Source organism: Pelodiscus sinensis, chromosome 1 (genome assembly GCF_052426305.1).
Source record: "Pelodiscus sinensis isolate ZL-2025 chromosome 1, ASM5242630v1, whole genome shotgun sequence".
Lineage (NCBI taxonomy): Eukaryota > Metazoa > Chordata > Testudines > Trionychidae > Pelodiscus > Pelodiscus sinensis.
This window is the reverse complement of record NC_143052.1, coordinates 230192287-230218157: the sequence shown is the minus strand read 5'-3', so window position 1 is coordinate 230218157 and position 25871 is coordinate 230192287. Positions and strand designations below refer to the sequence as shown.

The 25871-nt window shown below is 45.4% G+C and overlaps 1 protein-coding gene across 1 annotated transcript in view; it reads right to left on the bottom strand.

Annotated features, from left to right (window-relative positions):
• SLC9A7 (solute carrier family 9 member A7) overlaps positions 1-25871 on the bottom strand; it is a 126196-nt gene that overhangs the window by 53616 nt on the left and 46709 nt on the right. Inside the window, exons 2-6 of the mRNA XM_075916189.2 lie at positions 8375-8574; positions 5385-5462; positions 4093-4169; positions 1842-1954; positions 173-278 (exon numbers count right to left, since the gene is read on the bottom strand). Coding sequence (XP_075772304.1) covers positions 173-278; positions 1842-1954; positions 4093-4169; positions 5385-5462; positions 8375-8574 — 574 coding nt within the window. The remainder of the gene's footprint in view (positions 1-172; positions 279-1841; positions 1955-4092; positions 4170-5384; positions 5463-8374; positions 8575-25871) is intronic.

Below are 25871 nucleotides of genomic sequence, written 5' to 3'. Positions count from 1 at the left end.
ACATTTCTATAGCATAGATACAAATGTCAGCAATCTTTATCAATTCAGTTTACAAGGCAGCATTCGTTTAAAAACAAGAAATGTGGAGATTAAGCTTTTAGAAAAATAATATGATTCATAGCTACCTCTTATACCACAACAAGAAATAGTGGAAGCCTGAATAGCTACTTACGAAGACAAGACAATGGCAACAGCATCATTTAGAACACTCTCTCCAAACAGAAGGGCATAGAGATCGACATCAGCATGCAGCTCATTAAATATTGCCAACACCGTCACTATATAAACAATAAGAAAAGAACACTGATGTTAGTTTATTGTGACTGCCTCTGAGCTAGGAGCAGACATTTTCCAATTTGCCTAAAGAATCAGAAACCATTGACTGTGGAGCAATTTCAGACCAATATGGGAAAGATTTTGGTCATGTTTAATTAATGGTCATAGTAAGACTGTGGAATTGGAAGTGGAATGACAGTTTTACGATAGCTCTGTTTCAAAATGGCTCTGGCTCAACTCGCTGTCTCTCGCACACAAGAAATTTCTCTAGGAAGTCCTCCAAACCACTACACATAAACAGACAACAGTTCCTCTCTGCCAAAGCCCTACTATTTTTTAAAACAATACATTCAGCTTCCACAATCAAATAGCCAGAAAAAAAGTTGTGGACTGGTAGCTACAAAAGAAGGCTTTTGCAGTCTTTTCACATAAGTCTTTAGTATTTCAGTCCTTTAAAAATCATTCATAAGTATCTTGCCCAAAAGGTACACATATTTACAAACAGATGTTAAGAAGGACAAGACATGACTAGTAATTATTCAAAACAATCTCTTCAAACAACAAACTTTGATCTGACATTGAGGAAGATGATCCTGGAGACTCATCCCTATGCGTATCTTACTTTCACTCATCACATGTGAGTTTCTATATAAAAACACAGGAACTGATTCCAACTAACATCAGGTTACAGTCCATATCAACTTCTGGTTGCCACTTCCCTTTTCACGGAACAGATACTGAACATGTAAAAATGTGTATTTTAAAGTATTGTGCATCAAATGAATAGAAATGCACATACACACCAGCTCTCCAGAGACACTGGTTTCCAAGCTTAGACAACTTTATTGTTCTGTAGCACTTTGAAATTTGAAAACACCATTTTAAAAAAATTAACAGAAGGCTATAAAAGGCTATGTCTACACTGCAGCACTATTTTGGGATACCGAGGTATCCTGAAATTGCTATTCCGTGTCTTTTGAGTGCACCTGTTATTTTGCAATGTAATGGGCTTGCTATTCTGATTTCCCTGTAAACCTCATTCCACAAGGAGTTAGGGGTTGTTTCAGAATAGTGATTTATTTTGAAATAAATGCTACGTAAATTAACTCCAAATAAGCTATGCAATTTGTGTAGTTCAAACTGCGTAACTTATTTCAAGCTCCAGGCGCAATGTAGACACACCCAAAGTGTCCTTATGCTTCACATGCAGTACTAAAATATATTACAACTGACAATTTTATAAAAAGTAATACTATATTTCAATCTATAAAGGGTTAGTCAGGCTTTCCAGAAAACGAAAAAGGTTACATTCATTTAATGGCTATGTTCATGAAAAGAAATCTCTATTAAGGAAAACACGTAGGAGCAGAGCAAACCAGTACATTCAATTTCTAAATGTCTTGTATCACAAGATCTGGTGAAGATTGTCCTTGGATACCAACTTCCCTAATGCCCAATATGTATATCAGACAGATAAACAGACTTTTTATTGTAATGTAAACAAAAAGAAAAATATTAGAACCCTCATGCGATTATCAATGGAATAGTTTAAGTAACTGCAGTACCTGGATCAGTAGCAGATATGACCGCTCCAAACAAGAGACAGTCTGTATAGTAAAATTTATCAGAGAGTTGCCCCACCAACTTCATTAGTTTCACAACACCATACATGAGATTCCTGCAGTAAAAGACAATAAACCCATGTTAATCAAACCCAGGAAAGTGGTGTCTATTGGGTAAGGCTCTGAAATGCCTAGGAAAGAGAAAATACTGTCATCAGTGCTCAGGTAGGCCTTGCCACACTGGGGAGGAGAGAGGTGGTTATCTGCATTTATAATGCTACAGTGGTACATCCTTTGAACATGACCTCCACTGGAAACTCGCTCTACAATGGCGAGTCAATATAATGGTCGTCTGTTGATATGCATTTTAGTAGTTAAATTCCTGGACTGACATGGCTCATTAAAAGTGCTGTCATATGGGTTGAAATCGGGTTAATACTTCATTTTATTAATATCAGCAGAACTGACTTAAATGGGGCCTGCATGTTGTGTAGTATTTCCTTAATCTTTGTATTCATGTCCGTCAGCGTGAAAGAAGCTATTTGCATATACAGGCAGTCCCCGAGTTACGCGGATCCGACTTATGTCGGATCCGCAGTTACGAACGGGGCACTTCCTCTCCCTGGTCTCCAGCAGGCCAGGGAGAGGAAGCAAAGCGGCGGAACGCGCAGCCAGCTGACAGCCCAGACGCGTCTGGGCTGTCAGCTGGCCGCGCGTTCCACCACTCTGCTCTGCTCTGCTCCCCCTCCCCCTGGCCTGCAGACCTGGGGGACGGGGAGCAGAGCAAAGCCGCGGAGCCCGAGGGCAGCAGGATAGCCACGGCGCGTCTGGGCTGTCCACCAGCCCTTCATTCCCCCCTGTGCCCACTCCCCCAGTAGGCCCACTCTGATCAAGTGAGCTACCCCTCCTCATCCCCTCTTCCAACACCTCCCTCTACAAACCTGCCCTGCCTCTCTCCTCTGGTGCTGGTCCCTTCCTTGCAGGTGTCTGCCCTTCTGCTTCACCCAAGAATCCTCTGGCACCTGCACCTTCCCTTATCCTTGCACCCTCCTGGTGCCTCCCCTTTCCCTTACTGCCCCTGCCCCCTTTTTCTCTGAAGCCCACCCCCTCACCACTCTCTGCCCCGTTCCCCTCTGTGCCCTCACACGACTTGCTCCATCCCCACCTTTCTCATGCCCAGCCCTTCTTTCAAGCCTTCTCCCAGCATCTCCCTCTCCCTCCTCTAGCCCCCAATGCCCTTCCCCTCTCCTCTCCTGGCATCACCCTGTCCCCCCTCCCACTGACGCCTCTCCTCCTGCCCTTTCCCTTATTGTCTGCAGTGCACTTAGCTCCCTGCCATTTGTCACTTGGTGCCTTCCCTTTCTTCTCCTTCCCCTCCCCACAAGCCCCTTCTCCTTCCCCTCCCCCTCTCCCACTGCACAAGCCCCCCAAACCTCCTTCCACTCCACCTCCCCACAAGCCGCTTCCCCAGCCCCTCCCCCACCTTCCGCATTCCGCGTAGCGGGGCCGGAGTCTGCACTCAGGCCCCGCAGTCCGAACCCGGGCACTTTGAAAATCCCGGGTGTGACGTCACGTCACGTCAAGGCCCTGCCCACCTGCAACACCGTTCATGGGCAGCAGCAGGCGGTGAGGGGAAGCCGCCCAGAGCCACGCATGGGATGAGACTGGGAGGGAGGACACGCGGGAGGGTCGGTGGGGCGCTGAGGCCCGCTCTGGGCAGAGCTGGGGGAGAGACCCCGCTCCACATAGTGGTGGAGCAGCAAGCCCAGCTCTGAATTATAACGTCAACCCTGGCAGCCGGCACTTCCGGGTTCAGGGGCGTGGGGCCCCCTAAGGCGCGGGGCCGGATTCAACCGAATCATTCCAATCGGCCTAAAGCCGGCTCTGCCACTTCATGTAGAATCAAGTATTTTGTGAGTTTTGTTTTCTTTACTGATTAACTGAACCAACAGAAACTTGGATCTCTAGGACTGTGTGGCTGGAAAATAGTAGAGATCACCACAAAACTGAGTTGTTTGGACAAGCTTCATGGTCTGTTTCTGGCAGCTCTGAAAGAAAGCAAAACCCTGTTTGAAGTCAACCAAATTCTACATCATTGTAGATGCTGAATTTTACCCAAAGGACACACCAATAAAACCTTAATTGAAAATTTACAGTCATTGTATTAATCATGAGAAATCAAAAGTTTAGGGAGATAGGATCTTTATTTTATCAACTTAAAGTAGTACAGAAGAGTTCTCAAAAAGTCACTCACCCAATAATAAAACAAGAAACTGCAGTTCCCAAAAAAGCATAAGCCAGAATAGACCCCAGGTTCCTGAAAAAGTGTCTCTGTAGGAGAAAAAACAATTGTATTAAAAGCTCAGTTAAATGCACAGCACAGCCCTATAGTAAGGAAATAGTCTTCCACTCTGGGAAGAAAAAATATTTTGAATCTTACCATGTAAATCTTCTGTAATATTTAAACCAACTTAATGGAAGTCCCACCTAAATCATATTTAAAACCTTACATGGTGCTTGTTGACGCAGAGCTTATAAACAGAAGCTTCTGTAATTAATGTAACAGAAGGCCAGAAATTTAAAAGCAAAATAACTGTAGGTGATGACTCCAAGTCCCAAAGTGCAGTCCTGAATTTTTACCTTTCAATATTCAGAGGGTGTTCAGACCAAAGTTTAGGTTTGGGCCCATCTCTCAAAGTAAGTCAATGAATGCACAAAATGCAGAGGAAAACCAGAACAATTCACTATTTATTAGTTTATTTTTATTTTGCTTATTCAATAGCAATGTTCTGGGGCAAATAACATTGTAAGACAATGTGTAAGAAATAGGAAATTCCATAAACCTGTTAGTAAAATAATACCCATTCTCTTAAAATCTTTCAACTGTTCAGAAAGAATGAACAAGATTTTCTAGCTCTGCTAAAGGTACCACAAAAGATACATTTGTGCTCAGGACTGCAGCACTAGTGGAGACCGTGCTCTAGGGCTGTGTCTAGACTACATCCCTCTTTTGACAGACGAATGTAAAGTAGACACTTTGAAATTGCAAATGAAGCGGGGATTTATCCCACGCTTCATTTGCATAATTGCGTAATGGCGCTCTTTCGAACAAGCGCCATTTTGAAAGTAAAACAGCGGTGTAGACATGGCTCTGTTGAAAACGGCAGGCTTTTTCGAACGATCCTGTACAATCAAAAGAAGGATGTAGTCTAGACACAGCCTAGATCCGTGGTTCCCAAACTTTTCGGTATCACGCCCCATTTTTGATTCTTGAGATCCCTCACACCTCCCATCCCCATACCAGCAAAACTTGTTGAGAAAAGAAAAAGGAACTGACCGGGTCCAAAACCCCCCAAAAAGCAGCAAAACTTGGGGGAGGGAATTGATGGGGGAAGGCAGCTGGGTCGCCTCGCCCCCCCCCCCTGGAATTTCTTCAGCCCCCCCCCAGTGGGGCGTGCTCCCCCCCCCCCCCAGTTTGGGAACCCATGGCCTACATGTTAGGCAGAAAGAGTCGTGGTTACATTTTCAGATAGTGCTTACGCTTACCTTCTTCAAACTGTACCCAGCATGGAAAATAATAGGAGGCAACAGAATGTTGAAGAAAACTTCTGGGTCAAATGTTACCTTTAACAAAATATAAAAGCCCGTTTAAAAACAAAAACAACAGACAGCAGTTGTCAATAAAATACTTATAAATTTTACATTTGGAAGTAGTTAATGCTAACAAAACAATTTGCTAGGTATTTGTATACTACTCATGACGTAATATTGTATGTGTGCAAAGATAAAGAAAAGGAAATTTTTAACAGAAATCACTGTATTTGAAGAACTTTGGCATAACAATATACCAGGTTCTTCTAACAGTCCCAATTGGCAATGCACGAGAAATACAGAAATGTAGATTCAAAAGGAGTTGCATAAGGCCCCTTATCATGGTATCAACCACAATGTTTATGCAGATTTCTAGTTCTTATTTGTAGAGCCAAACATCAGTCACACTTTTTAAAAATACAGTAATACCTCATTTAACATGTAGATACATTTCCGAAAATGTTCGTGCTAAGTGAAAACGTGTTATGCGGGGTCACTTTTCCCATTGAAAATAATTGAAAAGGTGGGGGTTGCATTTCAAGCGCACGTGTGCTCGCAGCTCCTGCCCGCACTTGTTAGCAGCTGGGACTGCAACATAAGGTTGGGGGAAAAAGGGGACTGGGTTATAACAGGGAGGGGAGGTGTTTGGCTCTGGAGCAGGGAAGGGAAGGACAGGGGAGGGGGCTTGCAGCTGGTGGCTGGGTTTCCCCAGCTGGCCAGTCACCGGCAGCTGTGCGGGGCTTCCTCTGCCTCCTTACAAAGTGGTGGAGGTTTGCTGCTCGCTGAGCAGTTCCCCGGTGACCCCCTCTGGCCAGATGCCTTGCATCTGGCCAGAGGGGGTCACCAGGGAATGGCGCTGTGAGCGGCAAACCTCCGCCACTTTGCAGGGAAGCAGGGGAAGCCTTACGCAGCTGCTGGCCACTGGCCGGCCCTAGGGGAAATCATGTTATTGCGGGAATGGGGTCATGTTTGAAAAATGTTCCCTAAAAAAAAAAAAAAAATCATGCTATCACAAAAGATGTGAAGAGGGCATGTGTTAAGTGAGGAATTACTGTACATCTTTTGCATATAGTTACCATAAGTGTAAGTCACTCAAACTATAGGTGTGCATGCACACACTGCCAGATTTCAGAAATTCTGGTCTTTTATAACTCCTAAAAACTTCAGGGGAAATTGTTAAGTGTTCAGTCCCAATGAAAGCCAAGGCAAACTGTTTAAGGCAGCAAAAGCATTTAAAATGACCGTGACACAGGGTGGCCTGGCCCCAATACCCTTGCTGGAGGCCTTGCTGCAACCTGCCCCAGGGAAAAGAGGAGAAAAGAGGTCCTCCAAGTAGACTAGGGTGGCTGCTTTTCTGGCAGCCAATCACGGCCCAGCAAGTGGATATAAAAGAAGCTGCTACGCCAGGGCATGGCAGTTCCTTGCTGGAGCGTGACCCAGGAAGACCTAAGCCTAAGGGCTGACTTGGTAACAACAGCACATGGGACAGCTCCGAAGGGGAGCTGGACTTCAGACCTTTGCAGAACCCATGTCCAGAGGCTGAAGACTAGCCAGTAACGACAGCAACACCTTGCAGAACCCTGAACAGGGTCCCAGGGAGACCTTGGCTGCAAAGCTCCTCAGTGCAAAAGGGCAGAACAGAGCAGCTTCCTGGGGAGCTAGCTGGTCCAGGGAACGTGACAGAAACAGACTCGATTGATATGCAGCAGGCAACTGCTACTTATAGGTTTCCTCAACTGGGACCCTGACGAGTGGGTGGGCCTGGATCTGCCCTCCAACCCCCGCAGTAGCCACAATAGGGGTAGGAAGAAGCCTGGTCCCAGGCTACTGACAAGACAGAATTTTGGGACACCTGAGAACAGCCAGGCAGAGGAATGCAGACTCGCCCTCGGCCACAAAGCAGCGCTCATCAGAGGGTGAGCCCCTTCACAAATGCATACACCAGCTTTTGAAAAAAGTCAATAGTCAGTGCTACTAGCAAACTATTGTCTAATTTAAGGTTCACATGTAAACTCCCAGTTTTAGGTATTTCACATTTGATGGAAGGGAGGAGAAATGAAACGTAACTGACTTAAAAAAAAATGGAAGAAAAGTCAAAGATGTTACGTGTAGATAACTCCCTGCACTGAGCATACATTAATTATGAACTGTTATGAAAGGACATGAGAACACTATGATACAAAGAAGATATAACTATAATTTTGTAAATGACAATGCTATGCATAGGACACTTAGGCTGTGTCTAGACTACATGCCTCTGTCATCAGAGGCATGTAGATTAGACACATAGGCAAAAGCAAATGAAGCCGCGATATAAATGATCATTTAAATTTAAATTTAAATCAGCTGTTTGTCGGCTCAACGCGGCAGCCATGTAAATTTAAATTTCATTTAAATTTACATGGCTGCCGTGTTGAGCCGACAAACAGCTGATCAGCTGTTTGTCCGCTCAGCGCGCTAGTCTGGACGCTCCCCTGCCTACATCAAAGCCCTTTGTCGGCAGCCCCGTTATTCCTCGTGGGATGAGGTTTACCGGGGCTGCCAACAAAGGGCTTTGATGTCGGCAGGGGAGCGTCCAGACTAGCACGCTGAGCGGACAAACAGCTGATCAGCTGTTTGTCGGCTCAGCGCGGCAGCCATGTAAATTTAAATGAAGCCGCGATCATTTATATCGCGGCTTCATTTGCCTTTGCCAAAACAACAAATCTACATGGCTCCGTCGACGCAGCCATGTAGTTTAGACGTACCCCTATGAATGAGTTTAAATCATTTAGTTCTATTATATCTGGAAATACAATACTTATCTTACCATGTACTCAGTTTGGAGGGGAAGAAGGGAAGCATGGGTTTAAAAAAAGAGTAGCATGAAACAGGAAAGGACACTTATGTGGTAGTCTTTTGCAAAACAGGTCGATATCTAGTCACAAAAACTCAATTATCCTTACCTTTCGCAACATGTCATTCTGTTCCACATTATGTATTTTTCCAGGGCTTATTTCTCCTTTAAGGGTATACTCAAAAAATTTTCCACTGACATTGACCAACAGTGTTGTAAAAGGTCTATCCTCCTGCGAGCAGCTGAATGGCTTGTCATGGCCACTGGAGGAGGGACTACCATATCTCAAGATCACACCAACAATGAGTCCTGAAAGACAAAATATTTGGTACGTCATGAATCCAACAGAAGCTCTGAGTTTCTAGGTTCAAGCATCAACCAGTGCACAACACAAGGAAGGGAACTTTGGGATACACACATTTTGTAGTTAGCAACTGGGTATTGCGGTTCCTAAACTTGGGATGCTCAAAGTCAGAATTGAAGACCCTCATTTCAATTTATCTGAATAGGAAAATTAAAAAAAATTGAAATTATTCCTATTTCTTTCTATATACTTTTTTATCATGGGAATCATTTAGAATGTTAAATTGTGCTTAATCAGCTAATCAGGTAGCTGATGGAATTTCCATCGTCTAATCAATTAGTCAATAAGGGGGAGGGGGAAACTGCAGAGCTGCAGTGGGGTTACCTCCTGACCTCAGGAGCTATAACCTTGCTGTGGCTCTGCCTTTTAAATGTAGTAAGATCTGGGCAGCTCTATTTAAAAAGTAGAGGCGCAGCAGGGGTCCAGGCGTGAGCTGGGACAACTGAGTCCTGGCTCGCACTGGTCTATCGCTGCACCTCTGCCTCCCCTGCAGAAACGGTGCTAGGGGAAACCGGCTTTTAAGCTAGCTCACCCCCCAGCACAGGCTCCTGCTCTCCCCCCCCCCTTGCTGCCTCTATCGAGGCAGAAACAACTAGTGAAGTAGTGACTTGACTACCCTAGGCTTATCAGGTAGCTGACTACTCAATTAGTCACTTACATTCCTAATTTAGAATTGTGCTGAAAGCCATATAATTGTAACAGAGAAAATAAACCACTGCACTTTGGCAGCATCCCACAGAGATACTAATGCGAACATATCTATTTCAGAATAGTTTGCAAATTACTGAACTGAAACACATACATCTATGTACACAGTATTTCTCTGCAGGAGAAAGCATGGAAGCGTCATTGCTATCATTCTGCCAACTGGCATCATAGGGAAAGAGGAAGGTTCAGTGCACTGCAAAATTTAGCAACCAATCATCCAGACAATTTGCACCAAGAGCCAGCTGCATTTCAGCGAAGCCATGTGCTGCAAAGGATTTCCATTTCAGTTAGGAATTGGTCTTCATCTTTTACAGAGTAAAATGGTGTACTGCTCCTACAATACATAGAAACTTGACAGGAAGACAAATTACTCTGCCAGCCCAAATAAGACCCACTACCAAGGAAAGATGTCTAACACAAAGTAGAATGATTGGTACCCTCTCAAATTATAATGTAAAGGAGGATTTATGCAAGGAGGTTGGAGAAGCACAGAATGAAATTGGGAGTGTGCTCCATCCCATGTGTTGGGCTGCAAAAGAATGAAATTTTAATCCAGCACTGAAAATCCACTGGAATTACCTCAGCATGGATCAGAGGATATGTCTACACTACAAAGTTAATTCGAAATAACAGAGTTATTTCGAATTAACTTCAATACACAGCCAAACCACCATTTCAAAATAAATTCGAAATAGTGGAGCACTTATTTTTAATTTGTAAACCTCATTCTACAAGGAATAACACCAAATTAGAAATAAGTGCTGTATAGACACTTACATCGAATTAGGGGGCCTCCAGCCCTTCCCAGTTTCCCCTGGTGACCACTCTGGGCACAACCAGGAAAACTCCTCTCCTCTCCCCCAGCCCCAGAGCCCTTAAAGGGGTAGAGTCTGGCCACTGGGCACGTGCGAGAGCCAGGCCTGCCAGCAGCCACAGCCCCTCACCCAGTGGCCACACAATGCCATCCAGCCGTCCCCCGCCCAGACCCCCAGCTCCCAGGGGCCAGCCAGGGGCTGTAGATGGCGCGCACCCTCGTGGACTAGTGTGGAGATCATAGACCTCATTGAGGTTCAGGGGGAGGCCCCCAATGTCCATGATCTCTGCACTAGGTGGATGAATGCAGCTGTCTATGGCCACATAGCAGCCACCATGGCCAGGAAAGGCCACAGGTGCATCCAGGAGCAGATGCACCTCAACATTAAAGACTTGTGGCAGGCGTACGCCAGGGCCACCAGGGGCGGCGCTGCAGCAGGGGCTGCTACCTGCCCCTACTTCCCTGCCCTCGACCAACTCCTGGGGTCCGCGCCAGCCCGGGAGGCAGCGAGCTGGGAGCTGAGGACCCTGACCCAGGCGCAACAGAGGGGCCACCACCAGCTGTCCCGGCACCTGAGTCGGCAGGGTCGTCCGGGGAGGCCATACCAGGTAAGTGCCAGCACTTTTTCCTACCCGGGGGGGAGGGAGACCAGGGACCGCGTGCGTGGGCCATGCCTTCCACAGATCACGCAGCCACCTATACACATGCGAGCACGTGCCATGCCACCCTTGGGCAGGTGGCTCCAGCTGCGTGACACCCAGGGGCCATGGCCCAATAGGCACACGCGTGTGTGAAGAGACCTGACACACTCCTGACCCCGGGGCGGGACCCAGCAGGATGCCCTCCCTTCACACGCCCCCTCTACACAGAGGCAAGGGACATCTCCCCTGTCTCAGCCGCACTACACATGGCACAGGGACACAGGTGAGGTCTCGGGGCAGCTCCCACTCCCGGGGAGAGCCAGACATCCTGACCATGGCCTCTGTACAAGCGTGTCGGCTCTGACGGTGCAGGGCACGGTCAACCGCACCTCGCAGGGGGTGCTGGGCATCATCCACTGCAGCCCCAGGGAGAACTGACCACTCCCCTTCTTTCTCCAAAGCCACACCAGCTGCACATGCAGGGCGCACCACCCCACCTGGGACATGCTCCTGCACCCAAGGGCTCCTCCAGACCACCAGCACGCAGCAAGGGTACCGGGACCAGCACCTGGGGGCCCTGCACTGCACTGCATCCTGGGTGCAGGAGGACCTGCAGCTCCGCCAGGAGCAGCTTGCCCAGGACCGTGCCACGTGCTCATACCTGCAGGCCCTGCTGCAAAGCATGCTGCCCCGTGCCCCCCCAGCTACTGTTCCTCTTCCCACTCCTGCCCCCCCACCTCTCCCTCCTCACCCTCCTCCTCAATCTCCACACCTCCCACAACCTCCACACCCTCCTCCCCATCTCCCCGGGGACGCCGAGGCCCCCGCACCCACCGTGCTGGGAGACATGTGGCCTGACAAGACCCCCACCCCTGAGTGCTGAGTTTCCCCTCCCCCTTTTTCCCCTTGCTTCCCCCTTCCAGTTCCCTCCTCCCCTCTCCCACCCTCTTTCCTCCCCTATCCTGCCTCCTTTGCCCAGTCTCCCCAGAGTTTCATTCTCCCTCCCCAGTTGTGATAAATAAAGACAGTGTTTATGAAAAAATGTGTATTTTATTTGACATCAGGAAGGGGGGCTAGGGAGGGGTAAGTGGAAGGACGTGAAGGAGGAATGGGGCACAAGCCCCCGGTGAGGAGGACCAGGGTGGCTCTGAGGGTTCCTTGGGGTGGACGCTCTCCCACAGGGCTTCCTGGATCCTGACAGCCCCCCGATGGGCCTCCTGGGTGGCAGCCTGCAGAAAGTGCAGCCGGGCTGATGGCAACGACCCCACGAGATGCACTGGCGTGTCCAGGGACAGGTCTGGCTCCATGTTGCAGAGTGCCGTGGTGTCCCAAGTGAGGGCAAGCAGAGCACTCAGAGACATAAATGCTTTGCTGTCCCTCAGCGAAGTAGACCAGCAAGCAGAGAAACCTGAGAACTGTCTGTCCGGGATGGGGGGTCGGGTCCCTTTAAGCACAGAGCTCAGATAGCCTGAGGCAGCAGCCCCACACACTAAGTCCGACCCTGATGCCCTTTTGGCACTGGTTCTGGCCAGCCTTACCTTCGATTCAGGGTCCACTCAATGTGGATGCACTATTTCGAATTAGAAAAACGCTATTTCAAATTAGTTTTTGTGTCTAGAGGCATTATTTCGAATTGGCTTAATTCGAATTAACTATTTCGAATTAAGTTAATTCAAAAGAGCGCTGTAGTGTAGACATATCCATAGTTAGCTAAGCCAATGTAAATACATAATGTCACCACTACTGTTGTCACAGGAAAATGAACAAATTGCCCAGTCCTTGGGCAAGGTGGTTATTTCTACTATCATTTGTGTCTAGCAGCCACTGTGTCCAGTCCCAATGGCAAGATGAAGACGAAGACAGAATTTATTAATGAAAAGGGGTCTTTTTGTCAGAAGCAATAAGAAACTGAATGCATTTCATGAGGTCATCTTTGCTCACTATAGTCCTCTCCTTCAGCCTCCCAAAGTTTTTCTCCCTGTATTGTAACTAATTGAAATACTGTAAATAAAAAAAAAAAAAAATAACAGCCCAAGGAAGGATGAGGGAACAGAGAAGCTTTTTCATGTTTATGGCATCAATTTTCAAAGGGTCTAAAAGGAAAGAACCCTGTCCCCCTAAATTCATAGTAGAAACAGCAGATTTCATTTAAAAACGAGAAGCATAGCAACCTCTGGAATAAGTCTCAGATGCGTGCACACACAGTCACATATGAACAGCATTAGAGCATTAGACTCCCACCCTGCTGTTTTTACAATCAACAAAAAAGAGCTGGCAACAGAGAAAAGGCAATAAGGCATTTATAAAATGATGTTAATTGTATTTTCCAGACTCCTTTTGCCTGGCATCCAGAAGAGAAAAATGTATATTGAAAAATTGCTAACATACAGTACAGGCAAATAAAACTTGCCTTATCTAGCAGCAATCTGTTGTTCTTGAAAATCCCAAAGAGTCTCTAAAGATCATGACTTTTTTTTAAAAAAAATCAACACCAAAAATTCAGACAATTTTGTTTTACATTTATATTGAACTTTTGATCTAAGAAGATCACAGCACTCTACAAATGAAATTACACAAGAGGACATAATGAATATGGCAGTTCATTTAAAAGTTTCAAGTGAGATACGTTTGTAACCAATATGCATCTATTAAAAATAAATATACTTTGTTTATTATATAGAGGCAAATAAAAGAAATGCAATGCAATAAATCAAAGCAGCCATGTGGAAAGTACCCTACATGCATGTAGTTCTTCTGTACTGATTTAACACCAATGCTGAGCTACAGCAGAATGGGGCATCACACAACAGACACCTCTGACCTACCCTCTTCACAGCACTGACCCTAGCAACAGTAAGCAACATCAGAAACCAAGTTCTCCAAATGTCCACCTTGCTTAGAAAGTCCACCTCTGTTTCTTATCTCTGGGTTTCCATTACCTGGACAGGCGGGTGGTCACCAGAAGCAACACAGCAGACAGAAGGGGCACAGTTAGAGAGGAAGGTCATAAGTAAGGGGTAGTCTACACTACAAGCACTACATCAGCACAGCTGCACAAATGTAGCTGCATCTGGTGAAGACGCTCTGTGCTGAGAGGAGAGCGTTCTCCTGTTGGCATAATAAAGCCATCTCTGAGAGAGACTGTAGCTTTGTTGGCAGAAGCAGCTCTATCCACACTAGAGTTTAGATCAGTGTAATTTGTGTTGATCAGGGTGACTTATTCGTGCAGTGGGGTGGCCTTGGGTAGGACCTCTCATATCATTTCACAAGACCTTTGGCTAACTTCACCAAAATTATTAGTGTAATTAATTCATTATTAGGGATTAATCTAGTGATGGTTTAACATCAGCCAAATGAGAAAAACAAAAAAATTTGATCTTAAAGAGATACAGATTGAAACTCTCTTAACCGGGATTCTCTGGTCTAGCAAAATCCATAGTCCAGCATGGATGTTGCAGGACCAGAGTGTCCTGGTGGAGGGCCAGCAGTGAGGATCCCTGCAGGGCCAGCAGGGCAGCGGGCTGCCTACAGGGAGCTGCCAGTGGGGATGCCCAGCAGGGTTGGGAGACCTGGCGTGTGGCTGCCCTGTGGGGCTGAGAGCCCCAGCACGCACACGGCTGCCCAGGGAGCCCAGGCGTGCAGGGCTGTCCAGAGCCCCAGCGCACTGTGTGCACAGCTACCTGGAGCCCCAGCGCCGAGCTGTCTGGTGGAGCCACGGCAGTGATATCTGCCCAGCAGGTCTGCAGGGCAGCAGGAGGTGGGGAGCCAGCAGCTGGGCCAGGGGAGGCCAGCAGCAAGGGGGCCAGAAATGGCCTCCTCCGATCCAGCAAAATCCTTCCTCTGGGACCAGGGAGGTCCAACCTGTAGTTACAAATAGTTTGAGTCCAACATACAGGTTTTTATAAATTATTTGCATTGAACAGCTATATGCCTGCATGACTGCTAAAAACAGACCACCTCAAACAACATGGACAAGGTTATAGTTTATATCTTTGAAATGGCACCCTTCTAAGCCTCTGATGGGCAACAAAGGAAATTAGCAAGGAACATTTTATTTGAAATAGTGGGAAGTCAGTGAAATTCCATCTCCTTAACATAATTATACATGAGGTGGAAGTTACTAGAGCTAGACAAGAGCCAGATTTTTTTCTTAAGAAACTATGCAATTCCCAATTTCATTTAGTTCCAAAATGGAATGAAGAGAAAATTTTTCCAAGTTTCTCCCACACCAAAAAAAACCCATTTCGGATTAAACGGTTTTGTTCTGTTCCCCCCCCCCCCCCATATCGAAATATCTTTTTTGTAATATGAAGTTTCATAATGAAAACATGTTTTGAAAACAAAAAAATCCAGCTGTTTCACTTTAAAAAATATTGAAATAAAAAGTTTAAATTGCATCAAACTGCATGTTTCTCCTGTCCCTCACCCCCAAAATTTTGCCAAAATCCACACATAAATGTGCATTTTTGTCAGAAAATATCCGTCCTGTTCTAAAAAGGTACATGAGCTTTGCTGCACACGTTCAGGAGATGGTTGGGCTTGTTGCCAAAGCCCAGAACTAGGTTCTACTCTAGGCTTCACCACACAATTTTAATATGACAGTGGGAAAGTTATTTAACTCTTAGTAGATCTGTGAAGTAGATGTATTTTATAGATCAGGAAAGTAAGGTGCAGAAAAGATGAATTAATTAACACTTACCCAGCACTTTGAGAGCCCCAGATGGAAAACATAGAAGTACTGTATTTTGTTTTCTGCTAAGTATCTAACCTTTTACAAGCATTGATCTAGCTTTAAGACTTTTATGTTGCTTTCACATCTTCCCTCAGATATATGACAAATAAGGTATATTTTCAGAGTTGATTTATGACATTAAGTTTTCTTGCTTGTATTGAATTGTATGCTTACAAATTTCTAGAGAGATACTTAGTTTTATGTAGACTGATCATTTTGATTCACAACTTCAGAAAGGTAGATTTGCAAGCTTTGCACTGAAGGAACACAAATCCATCCTCTAGAAAGTCTCTCTCAATATGTGGCTTAACCCAAATTCCAGAGTAAGTGTGACAGAATTAAAGCTTCAAGACAAATGGAAAAAGAAGCCAGATTTAGCACTGCTTGATGGACAAGTTGAATAATCCTGGTTTATGTCTACATTAATTTCTGGCGTGTTACCACTAAGCATAAATCCCCTGGAGCTTTGACTCCATTACTCTATTAGATAAAGACTTATGGCTTCTAAAAATAAAAAGTGTCCACGTAGCAAATTGCAGACTATGCACTGATTCTATTTTCTCATTATGAGGATTCTTTGGTGGAGTGTTAATTAAGGACCAGAATCAATATACAAAGACTTGTCTGGAGATCTTTCGGAGGAGATTTTACCTCATAAAAAAGAGCCAGGAATCCTCGAGGATAGAATCTCAAGTACAGTACTATATTTTTTACTATATTTACATTGCGCAATTCACTCAAGTGATTGACACCCAGGTCACTCTAGGCCAGGATGTAAGCAAAGCCCCTATCCATATTTACCTCTATGTTTGGGGGCCTATCCTTTGCTCAGGAGAACCAATCTGTCTTTTGGGGGTAGAGGAGAATTTTGCAAAGGCACTGGGGGACCATAAGCATTTGATCAATTCAGCCGGCATCCTCACTGCAGAGTGGATGGATTCTAGCAGGAGTACAAGCAGAGCCCACATGAGTAAAATGGCCTAGGATTAAAGCACCTCCAAAGATGGGTCAAAGGGTATTCTGTGTAGATGATAAGAGAGTTTGAGTTAAAGTTAAATAAGTGCCTGAGTTGACTGTGCAGTGTAGACTTACCCTTCAGGATCAGGTAAGGCACTACTGCAAGAGGAAAATCTCTTGTAAGACTGCTGGAAAGAAGTTTAAAAACAATCTTGCATGGAACTCAGAGGAAATGGTTTGACCTAAGCCTCTGAAAAGATTAACAGATCAGAGAGAACATTCGTGTCACCAGGTACAGCAAACTAAAAATCTTGTCTATACTACACAGTTAAGTCGACATAAGAGAGCTTATGTCAATCTAATTGGCTTGACAAAGCCCTGGCCGGGCTGATTTAATTGGGATTGGTCCTGCCTAGAGCAGGTGGCTGGACTTGATGACCTTCTGAGGTCTCTTCCAGTTTTATGGTTCTATGATTCTAACCACTTGCGTGTGGCCCCCAAAATATTTTTCTGTGGGTCAGAGATTCCCAGCCCAAAAGAGGCTCAGCACCCATGAGGTAAATACTTGAAAGAATCCAATATGCAGTAATTAGATTTTATGGATTTACACTTTTATAAGATATATGAGACGAGCCAGCCCTTAAGCTTGAATTTGGAGCATACAGGAGGTCATGCCATGCCATCTCTTCTAATCTACTGAAAAGAAGGAAGGGCATAGAAAAGCTTTCTGTTTGGCAGGGTCTAGGGCATGAGTGAAGTAGGGATGGGACTAGGGCAGTGCCTGCAGCAGCAGGGGAGAGGTTTGGGTTTGCCATGTATCCCACACCTAGTGCTCATGAGATGTGGTTGCCGTAGGTATCACAACTCTTTAGACACAGCCCGGTAGCAGCAGGAAAAAAAAAACCCTCGTTTTATTTAGTACAGAGGTTTTCAAAGTATGGAACATGGAGGGACATTAAGGGATGCAAGCTGATCCATCTTCCTGTCAGCTGTGTCCTGGGCACAGACCCTAGTCTCCCAGGGTACGTCTAAACTACATGACTCCGTCGACGGAGCCATGTAGATTTGTTGTTTTGGCAAAGGCAAATGAAGCCACGATTTAAATGATCGCGGCTTCATTTAAATTTACATGGCTGCCGCACTGAGCCGACAAACAGCTGATCAGCTGTTTGTCCGCTCAGCGCTCTAGTCTGGACGCTCCCCTGCCGACATCAAAGCCCTTTGTTGGCAGCCCCGGTAAACCTCATCCCACGAGGAATAACGGGGCTGCCGACAAAGGGCTTTGATGTCGGCAGGGGAGCGTCCAGACTAGCGCACTGAGCGGACAAACAGCTGATCAGCTGTTTGTCGGCTCAGCGCAGCAGCCATGTAAATTTAAATGAAGCCGCGATCATTTAAATCGCCGCTTCATTTGACTTTGCCTATGTGTCTAATCTACATGCCTCTGACGACAGAGGCATGTAGTCTAGACAGCCCCAGAGAGTAGGAGTGGACTATCACAGAACTGTTCCCCCTGGCCTCGATCCTCCTTCTCAAGGTACTGGTCTCTTATAGCAGCTCTCAGTTTTATGGGTTATAATATTTTGATGCACCCCCCCCTTCCCCCAGTCCAGGTATGCCAAGAGGCCCACTGAAATGAGTTAAGCGCTGGCGTTCCCTTCCCAAGCCCTGCTACATAGGACTGGTCTGAGCCATGTGGTGTTGCTGCTTGCTCCCTATCCGCTACTGTTCTTCTGCACCTCCCAGGGGGCACACATCACAGTTTGAAAACTTCTGGCTAAATGGAAGGCAGAAATGGGGAGGGGGAAAGGAGATTGGAAGACCCCATATGCCCCCGCTCATGTCATCTCTGCTCATCTCAGACTGGTGTACGGGGTGGTCTACAGAATTTGGAAAGAGGTATGCAGCCTAAAGTTTGAAAACTATTGCTGGAAAGTATAGGGAATTGAAGGCTTAAAATACAAGAGAGAATTGCCATCCTGCATCATGTTCATGTGATGTACTGGCTCAAACAAGAGACAGAGTCAGGGCTCCTGAACTCGTTATCGCTGACTCGCTAGAAGAACTCAGAAAAAATCATCTCGCTTACAGAGACACTGTCAACTTTGAGTGAAAGGGGGAAAGGTGGTGTGGAGGAGGAGAGGGAAGGAAATCAAATCATATTTTGACCAGAAAATATTGTTACTTATTTTTGTTAAATAAATTATAGGAGTTCCTTTTAAGTGAAAGATTAGAGAAATGTCGACTTTTTCGTGTTTGCATATGTTGTAAAGCAGCTGGTGTTTACTCAATGGTTCTCCTATATAGCAAACTCTCCCTGTCCATAAGATTCCTTCACACAGGAAGAGGGTGAACAAAAATAAGAACAGGATGCTCCAAGCAATATCTGGGAAGAAGGTTCAGGGGCAGAGGTAGTACCTGAAGCTACTTTCAATTTGTTTTTGGAGTTTACTAACTTTAAAGTTGACTGTCACTTTTAACCTCATTATTGGTTTATCCATTTGAAAAAGAAAGGTTTTCACGGTTAATGAGCATAAGTGGGAACTGAGAGATCTAGGTTCTAATTTCAGATATGCCACAGACTCCCTGTATAACTTAGGCAAGCCTGCCTCCATTTCCCAATTTTACCAATGGAGATCATACTTCACTTCCCAATGAAGCTCAATTTATTATTTTTAAAGCACTCAGACCCTGGAATGAAAGGCGATATTAGACATAGAATCATAGAATAGAATCATAGAATAATAGGACTGGAAGGGACCTCAAGAGGTCATCGAGTCCAGCCCCCCGCCCTCAAGGCAGGACCAAGCTCCACCTACACTATCCCTGACAGATGTCTATCTAACCTGTTCTTAAATATCTCCAGAGAGGGAGATTCCACCACCTCCCTTGGCAATTTATTCCAATATTTGACCACCCTGACAGTTGACATCTGCTGCCTTTATTGCTTTTGACTAAAATTCATGGGAGTTTTGTCTCAACGAGAAGGCCAGGATTTGGTCCAGTTATCCTCTCCCATCTAAGAGGAGGTTTAAGGCTGCTTTACCCAACATTATTACAACCACACTTCAAACATTGTTTCTTTAGGGACCCTCAAGGGCACACTCCATACTGTCTGGCTTTTCAGAGACTAACACTAGAGAGTAACAAAACATGGAGAATGTGATAGAAGTGTATTTAGCACAGAGAAAAAAAGTCAAAGAGAGAAAAGTTCAATAGGCACCATGCACAACAAACTATAGCAAGGGATTAATAGGCTAGTACAGAGCCTATTTTTCCAAAAGTGAGCAGAAATGGCCAAACTATAGAACGAATTATGTTATAGATTGAGATGCACCAAATGTTCACAACCATGAAAATATCTAAATACACCACACTGTCTCTGGAGTTATATGAATTATATTCAGGGGCCGGGAGAAGGGTTGATTTTGTACCTTTAATTTCCTAGAGACTGGCGTCTACATACACAGGGAACCACTGAGCTTTCAATTCTGTCCACATTTATGGGGTGCACACACATTTTAGTTTGAGAACAGCCGAACACAGAAAAATAATATTTATGAAACAAACAAAGAATTTCTTCTTTAAAGCAAACAATGATCTCCTTATATAGGAAAACATTACAGGCACTAGCATGGGGCACAGTAAAAAAAAAAAAATCCCTGCAGGATTAGTGCAGAAAAAAAGAACCTACTCAACCTACTTAGTTTTGGAAAGTCTCACGTGGGCCATCCATTCTATTATTTATTATTCTGAGATATTTTACATTTAGAAGAATTTCCTGCTAACAATTTTGGACAGTTCATTGGCCCCTGTTGAGAACATGTAAACCATAGCTGGAAAAATAATTAGAAAATGAATACATCAGGATCATATATTTTATCTGACAGCTATGCTTTTCCTCAGCTAGTCCCACAAACAATAGTAGGTCCAAAAATAAATATGCCACGTTGAAGATCAGTTTGAAAAGTAATAATCAACCAAGTGGAACTAGTCAAACTGTAACTGCTTACAAAAAGTGTTTGAAGACACTAACCGATTATGCAAATCTAAAGGCTTTACAACACAAAATCACTCTGCTAAAAATAACATCAATCTCCTGCTCCCAATGAAATACTGAATTCACCAATTATAAAGTTTTATCCCTTCAATATGCAAGACTCTTCCTTCTTTTGAATGTATGGAGAAGTCACTCCAGAGAATTGATTCACTAGAATTTTTAGGATTTCAACCCTTTTCTGCTAAAATTTATCAGCTCTTTATTTTGCACTGAATAGAAATAAAGTATCAGATGCAAATTATCATTCATAATTTTTTCCAATAAAAGCTATCACCATTCTTAATGTTACTAACTACCTGGGATGGTCGTGCAGATGGACACAGAAGTAGGAACACCGTTAGGCTTCTATGTTCTGAGCTGGGAAACATTAACAAGCCACGGTGTTGACTATTTCCTTGCTTTGAGTATTTATGTCTTACAATTAGTGTATCAGAAACATGTTTGTGTACTAGTTTAACTCACGGAAACAGCAAAGGTAGGACCTTTCATTCATTTGAAGGGATCAGAATTACAGCATTATGAAATTCAGGTCTGCCAATGAAAACAAACTTCTGGTAAGTTTTGTTTCATGAACAATAATATGCTGCTCTGCTCTGTTTTTTTATTACTCCTTTGATCTGAGGAACTCAAAGCCCTTGGTAAAGGCCTTAACTTGAAAGATCAGTATATTATGTCGCTATTTCTAATTTACCAAGCACATTCATTTAGGATTTCAGTCTACTGCCTTACAAAAGATTTAAAAACTAAAATTAATGTTTTGCTCTCTACTTAAGTTAAGGGCAATCTGAAGGAAATCAAGGCGAATATAAAGGAATACAAGATTAGACCAATCACAATAGACCAATCCCACTCAGCTGGAAATATTTTTCATGTTTCAAACTTAATAATACATCACTAGTTCTGTAATTATTTGTATTAGAAAAGTGTTTTAGGTTCCAACTGAGATCAGTGCCCTATATTATGCAAGCTATTGTAAAGACTCATGTTCAGAAGTAATCCCTGCCATAAAGATATTACTGTTTTTGGCCCAGTTCTATGTTTTCATTCCTGTGATCACAAGACAGAATTAGGACCCAAATAGACAAGAGACAAAGACAGGAAGTATTGTATCCACTTCACAGAACAGTTAGGCGACTTGCCCCAGCTAGGATGTCTACAGAAGAGATCTGGAAATTGAGCCCAGATCTCCCAAATCCTGTTCTTGTACCTTATATCCACAAGCCCATCTTTGGAGATAGGACCATTCTGGTATATAACCCAATCTTTCACTACTCATACTATTCCGAGTAATATATATTACATACCTAAATCATATCTAATCAGACAAAGTTGATGCTATTGAGTGAACATCGCTAGTTCTAATGTACCAGCGTCAGAAAGGTTTGATTGCAAGCCGTTTGGAAGTAGAGTTGATTGCCCTTGTGATGTTTTTTCAAAGCTAAAATTAGTCTCTTCTAGATCCCCAAAGTTAAAGATTGCACTGGTTTAAAATAAAAGTTTTGCAGGTTGCAATTGCTTCAGATAATAAATATAAACTTTAACACTTGAAAGTTATTTCACAGGACACTGTTACTTTTGATTTCAAACCATACTAGTTACTGAGTTCTACAATTCTGATGAGATATTTAAAACTTATGTGATCAATGAAAGGGATTTAAGACCCATCCGTAGAGACTTTTTTTTTAAACCATCTAAGAAGTCTCTACAGCAGTGATGGGAAACTTAAGCTAGTGAGTGGGCTGCATGAGTGGCCCTCCATCTCAGTGGGCTGCAAGATCGTTGTAATCAAGACGGGTTCCCAGAACAGAGGAATTTTGATCATTGCACTTTCATACCTAGAATTTGCTGGGTGCGCTGATTGAACTGTAGAAGTGATTTGATTGGCTGCAAAGGGAGTGCATGGCTCTTGCTGTCATTGTGGTGTGCAATCAGCACACACCTCACTTCATGTGCCCTTGCTTTACTTGTGTCACTTTAATAAAACTGGTAGGAAAAAAAAAACCTACGTGGACAGAAACCAGCAACATCTGGCAACTCTGTGCTTGGGCAGTGGTCAATAAAGTGTGTCATGGGCCACACAGAACCCTGATGGGCCGCATGAAGCACTTGAGCCACTACTACTCTACAAGCTGGTTAACTGAGCTATGCCTTCTGACACATATAGCCCCAGGCATGGAAGAACCATGGCACATGGGTAGGTCTACACTGCCGCAGAGAGCATACCTCCAGTCCGAGTAGACAGACACACGCTAGCTCCATTCAAGCTGGTGCACTAAAAATAGCAGTGCAGACACTGAAGCACTGGCAGTAGGCTGGGCTAGCCACCAAAGTTCAGAAGACCCCAAACCCCTAGGTCCAAGCCTGGGTAGCTAACCTGAGCTGCAGCCCAGACCATGGTATTTACATTGCTAATTTTAGCACACTAGGTCTAGCAGAGTTAGGGCATGGTGTTGGTCTACACAAGGGTGGGCAAAAAATGTTGATAGTGAACCACTCCGAGAATTTGGAAAGTGGTCGAGGAGCCACACTCTTTGGGTATGTCTACACTACCCCGCTAGTTCGAACTAGCGGTGGTAATATAGTCATCGCACTTGCAAATGAAGCCTGGGATTTGAATTTCCCTGGCTTCATTTGCATGAAGCCGGCCGGCGCCATTTTGAAATGCCGGCTAGTTCGGACTCCGTGCCGCGCGGCTACACGCGGCACGGACTAGCTAGTTCGGATTAGGCTTTCTAATCCGAACTAGCTGTACACCTCGTTCCACGCCTAATCCGAACTAGCTACTCCGTGCCGTGTGTAGCCGCGCAGCACGGAGTCCGAACTAGCCGGCATTTCAAAATGGCGCCGGCCGGCTTCATGCAAATGAAGCCCGAGAAATTCAAATCCCGGGCTTCATTTGCAAGTGCGGATGACTACATTACCCCCGCTAGTTCGAACTAGTGGGGTAGGGTAGACATACCCTTCCATGTTAATGGAGGAGGTGCAGGGCCTGGGAGGGAGTCTGGGTGAAGGAGGCAGTTGTGAAATGGTTTAGGGGACTAGGGTGCAGAGGTTTAGGTTGTGACCTTGGGCAAGAGGGGGTTAGGCTCTGGGGGAGGGGATTAGGATGCAGGAGGGGGTGGAGGGTTTTGGGCTGTGACCTGGGGTAGGGGATTGAGGCACAGAATCTGGGAGGGGGTATGGGTGCAGGAGGGAGACAGAGTTTGAGTTATGTGGCGTGGGGGAGGGGGAAGGGTTGAGGTGCCAGAAGCAGGCTCTGGCTGGGAAACTTACTAGCTTGACTCACAACAGGCAGCCTTCTCAAGTAGACTCCCTGCCTCCCCCACCTCTGCACTGGCTGCAGGGGCCATGTAGCTTTTGAATAGATACAAGCCTGAGGGAAGGCAGGGAGGTTGCTTCACAAGCTGCCTATTGACAACATGCAGCTCCCATTAGCTGGAAACTAGCCAACACGATTGTGCTGGAGCCGGGGGCAGCACCTGAAGCCTCTGCTCCCTCTCCTGGGCTCACATCTGTTCAAACAGCCCTGCAGCAGCTTTTCTCAGCAGCGTAAGTGGGGGGAGGGGCAGGCAGGGAGTCTGCCTCAGGCTCCCCACTGTGTCTATAGGCTGGATATGGTGGCTTGGTGGGCTACATTTTCCCCGCGGCGGTAGGGTTACTCTTTCCAGTTCCTTTGCTATTGTTTAAACTGCAGTATGCAAAGCCTAGACTTCCCCCATCATTTTTAGAGGGCTCAATGTAACTCACAGAGGGGTTTATTCATTCTAAATCAATGAATTGGGGCTTTTTTTGTTTAAAAGATAAGACTCTAAAAAGTGATAGACGCTTATCTAGAATGAAGGCCTGGACTTCGAGACATAAATATAATTTTTAAAAGCTTCAAGATAAGCAGAATTCTTATCTGTAGTAAACAGTCCTGCCTATCACTTTTTTGTGGGTCTTCTGAAGCCAAAAGTATAGAGAGATGAATATTTTTCTTTGTGCAGAGCCCTTGGAATAAGAGTTACAATAATTTTAGCTGGTTAAGAGAAGAGATTGCTTCTCCTTACTAAATCTCATAGTTAAATGTTATTTTGAAATTAAATAAATTAAAGGTGTTACACTGGTGTCATTTGAAGCCTTTATTGGAAGATTTATGGCTTATGTTTTGTAAAACTGAAATGAGTTATTTGAGATTTTTTGTTTTTTCTTCTAGGCAACAAATTTACCCTGGTAATGGACCACGCTCCCCTGCAATGGATCCAGAATATGAAGGACACGAACCCACGAATATTGCGATGGTACCTCAGTTGGCAGCCGTACCAATTTAAAGTGATATACTGCTCGGGGGTCGCGAACGGGAACAGTGACTGCCTATTGCGTATACCAGAAACCCAAGTTGGGGCGACGGCAAGTATGACGAGAAACTTGAGGGGGAAAGTGTGTGATGGGGCACCTCCGCCCCAAACTGAAACCTCTTCACACCCACCGAGGCAGGGAGGTGGGGGGTTTGCGGAGCAGGGACAGGAAGCCGCGGAAAACCCCGCGCTGGGAGCAGCAGAGTCCTGGGTGAGCGGCAGCAGAAGGGAGAGGTCCCGACAGGGCTCGAGGATGCACAAGGATGACGTCACTGGGGACGTCATCCCCCAGAACCAGGAAGAAACGCGAGGGAATGACATCAGGAGGGACGTCATCCCCAGGAGCCGGGATGGGCCGTCGGCGGATGACGTCAGGGAGGACGTCATCCCGAACGGCCCGGAGGGTAATTTAAAAAGGGACGTGAGCCAACGTATGGGTGAGGGGAGGAGAGATGTGGGGAGAGCCGCAGGGGGCCAGAGGCAGGAGTCAGCAGGAGTCGGGACCAGTATTGCAGGGAACCCCTGGTTGAGTTTCAACCCAGGGTCCTCCGGGTAGCCGCGGTGATGGCACGGGGGAAGAAGTGACCCAGGCAGGGGTGTGGACCCCGAAAGCGGGAGAGTTTAGGGGTTCCAACCCCCTCCGCTAGGTGTGGACGTGGGTCCCGGCCTTAGGGCCCTGGGTTGGAGTTCGGAGTGAGGGTGGGCCCAAACCCCCTTGCCCGGTTGCCTGAGGTCCATAACCGGTCTGGTGAGGGAGAGTTTTCTCCCCGAGTGGTCCGCGATCTGCGGAAATAAATAAACTTGCTGACTAATACTGAACACAAAGGGGGTAAATCCGGGTGCAGACGCGCACCCTGCTGAGGGAAATTTGTAACAAGGGGGTAATTCAGAGACAAACAACAGCACAGAACACAGAAAGCCAGGACTGGTGGCTGTAAACAAACTTTATGGGAAACTTGGCCACACCCATGATAAATGGAGGACTGACTAAAA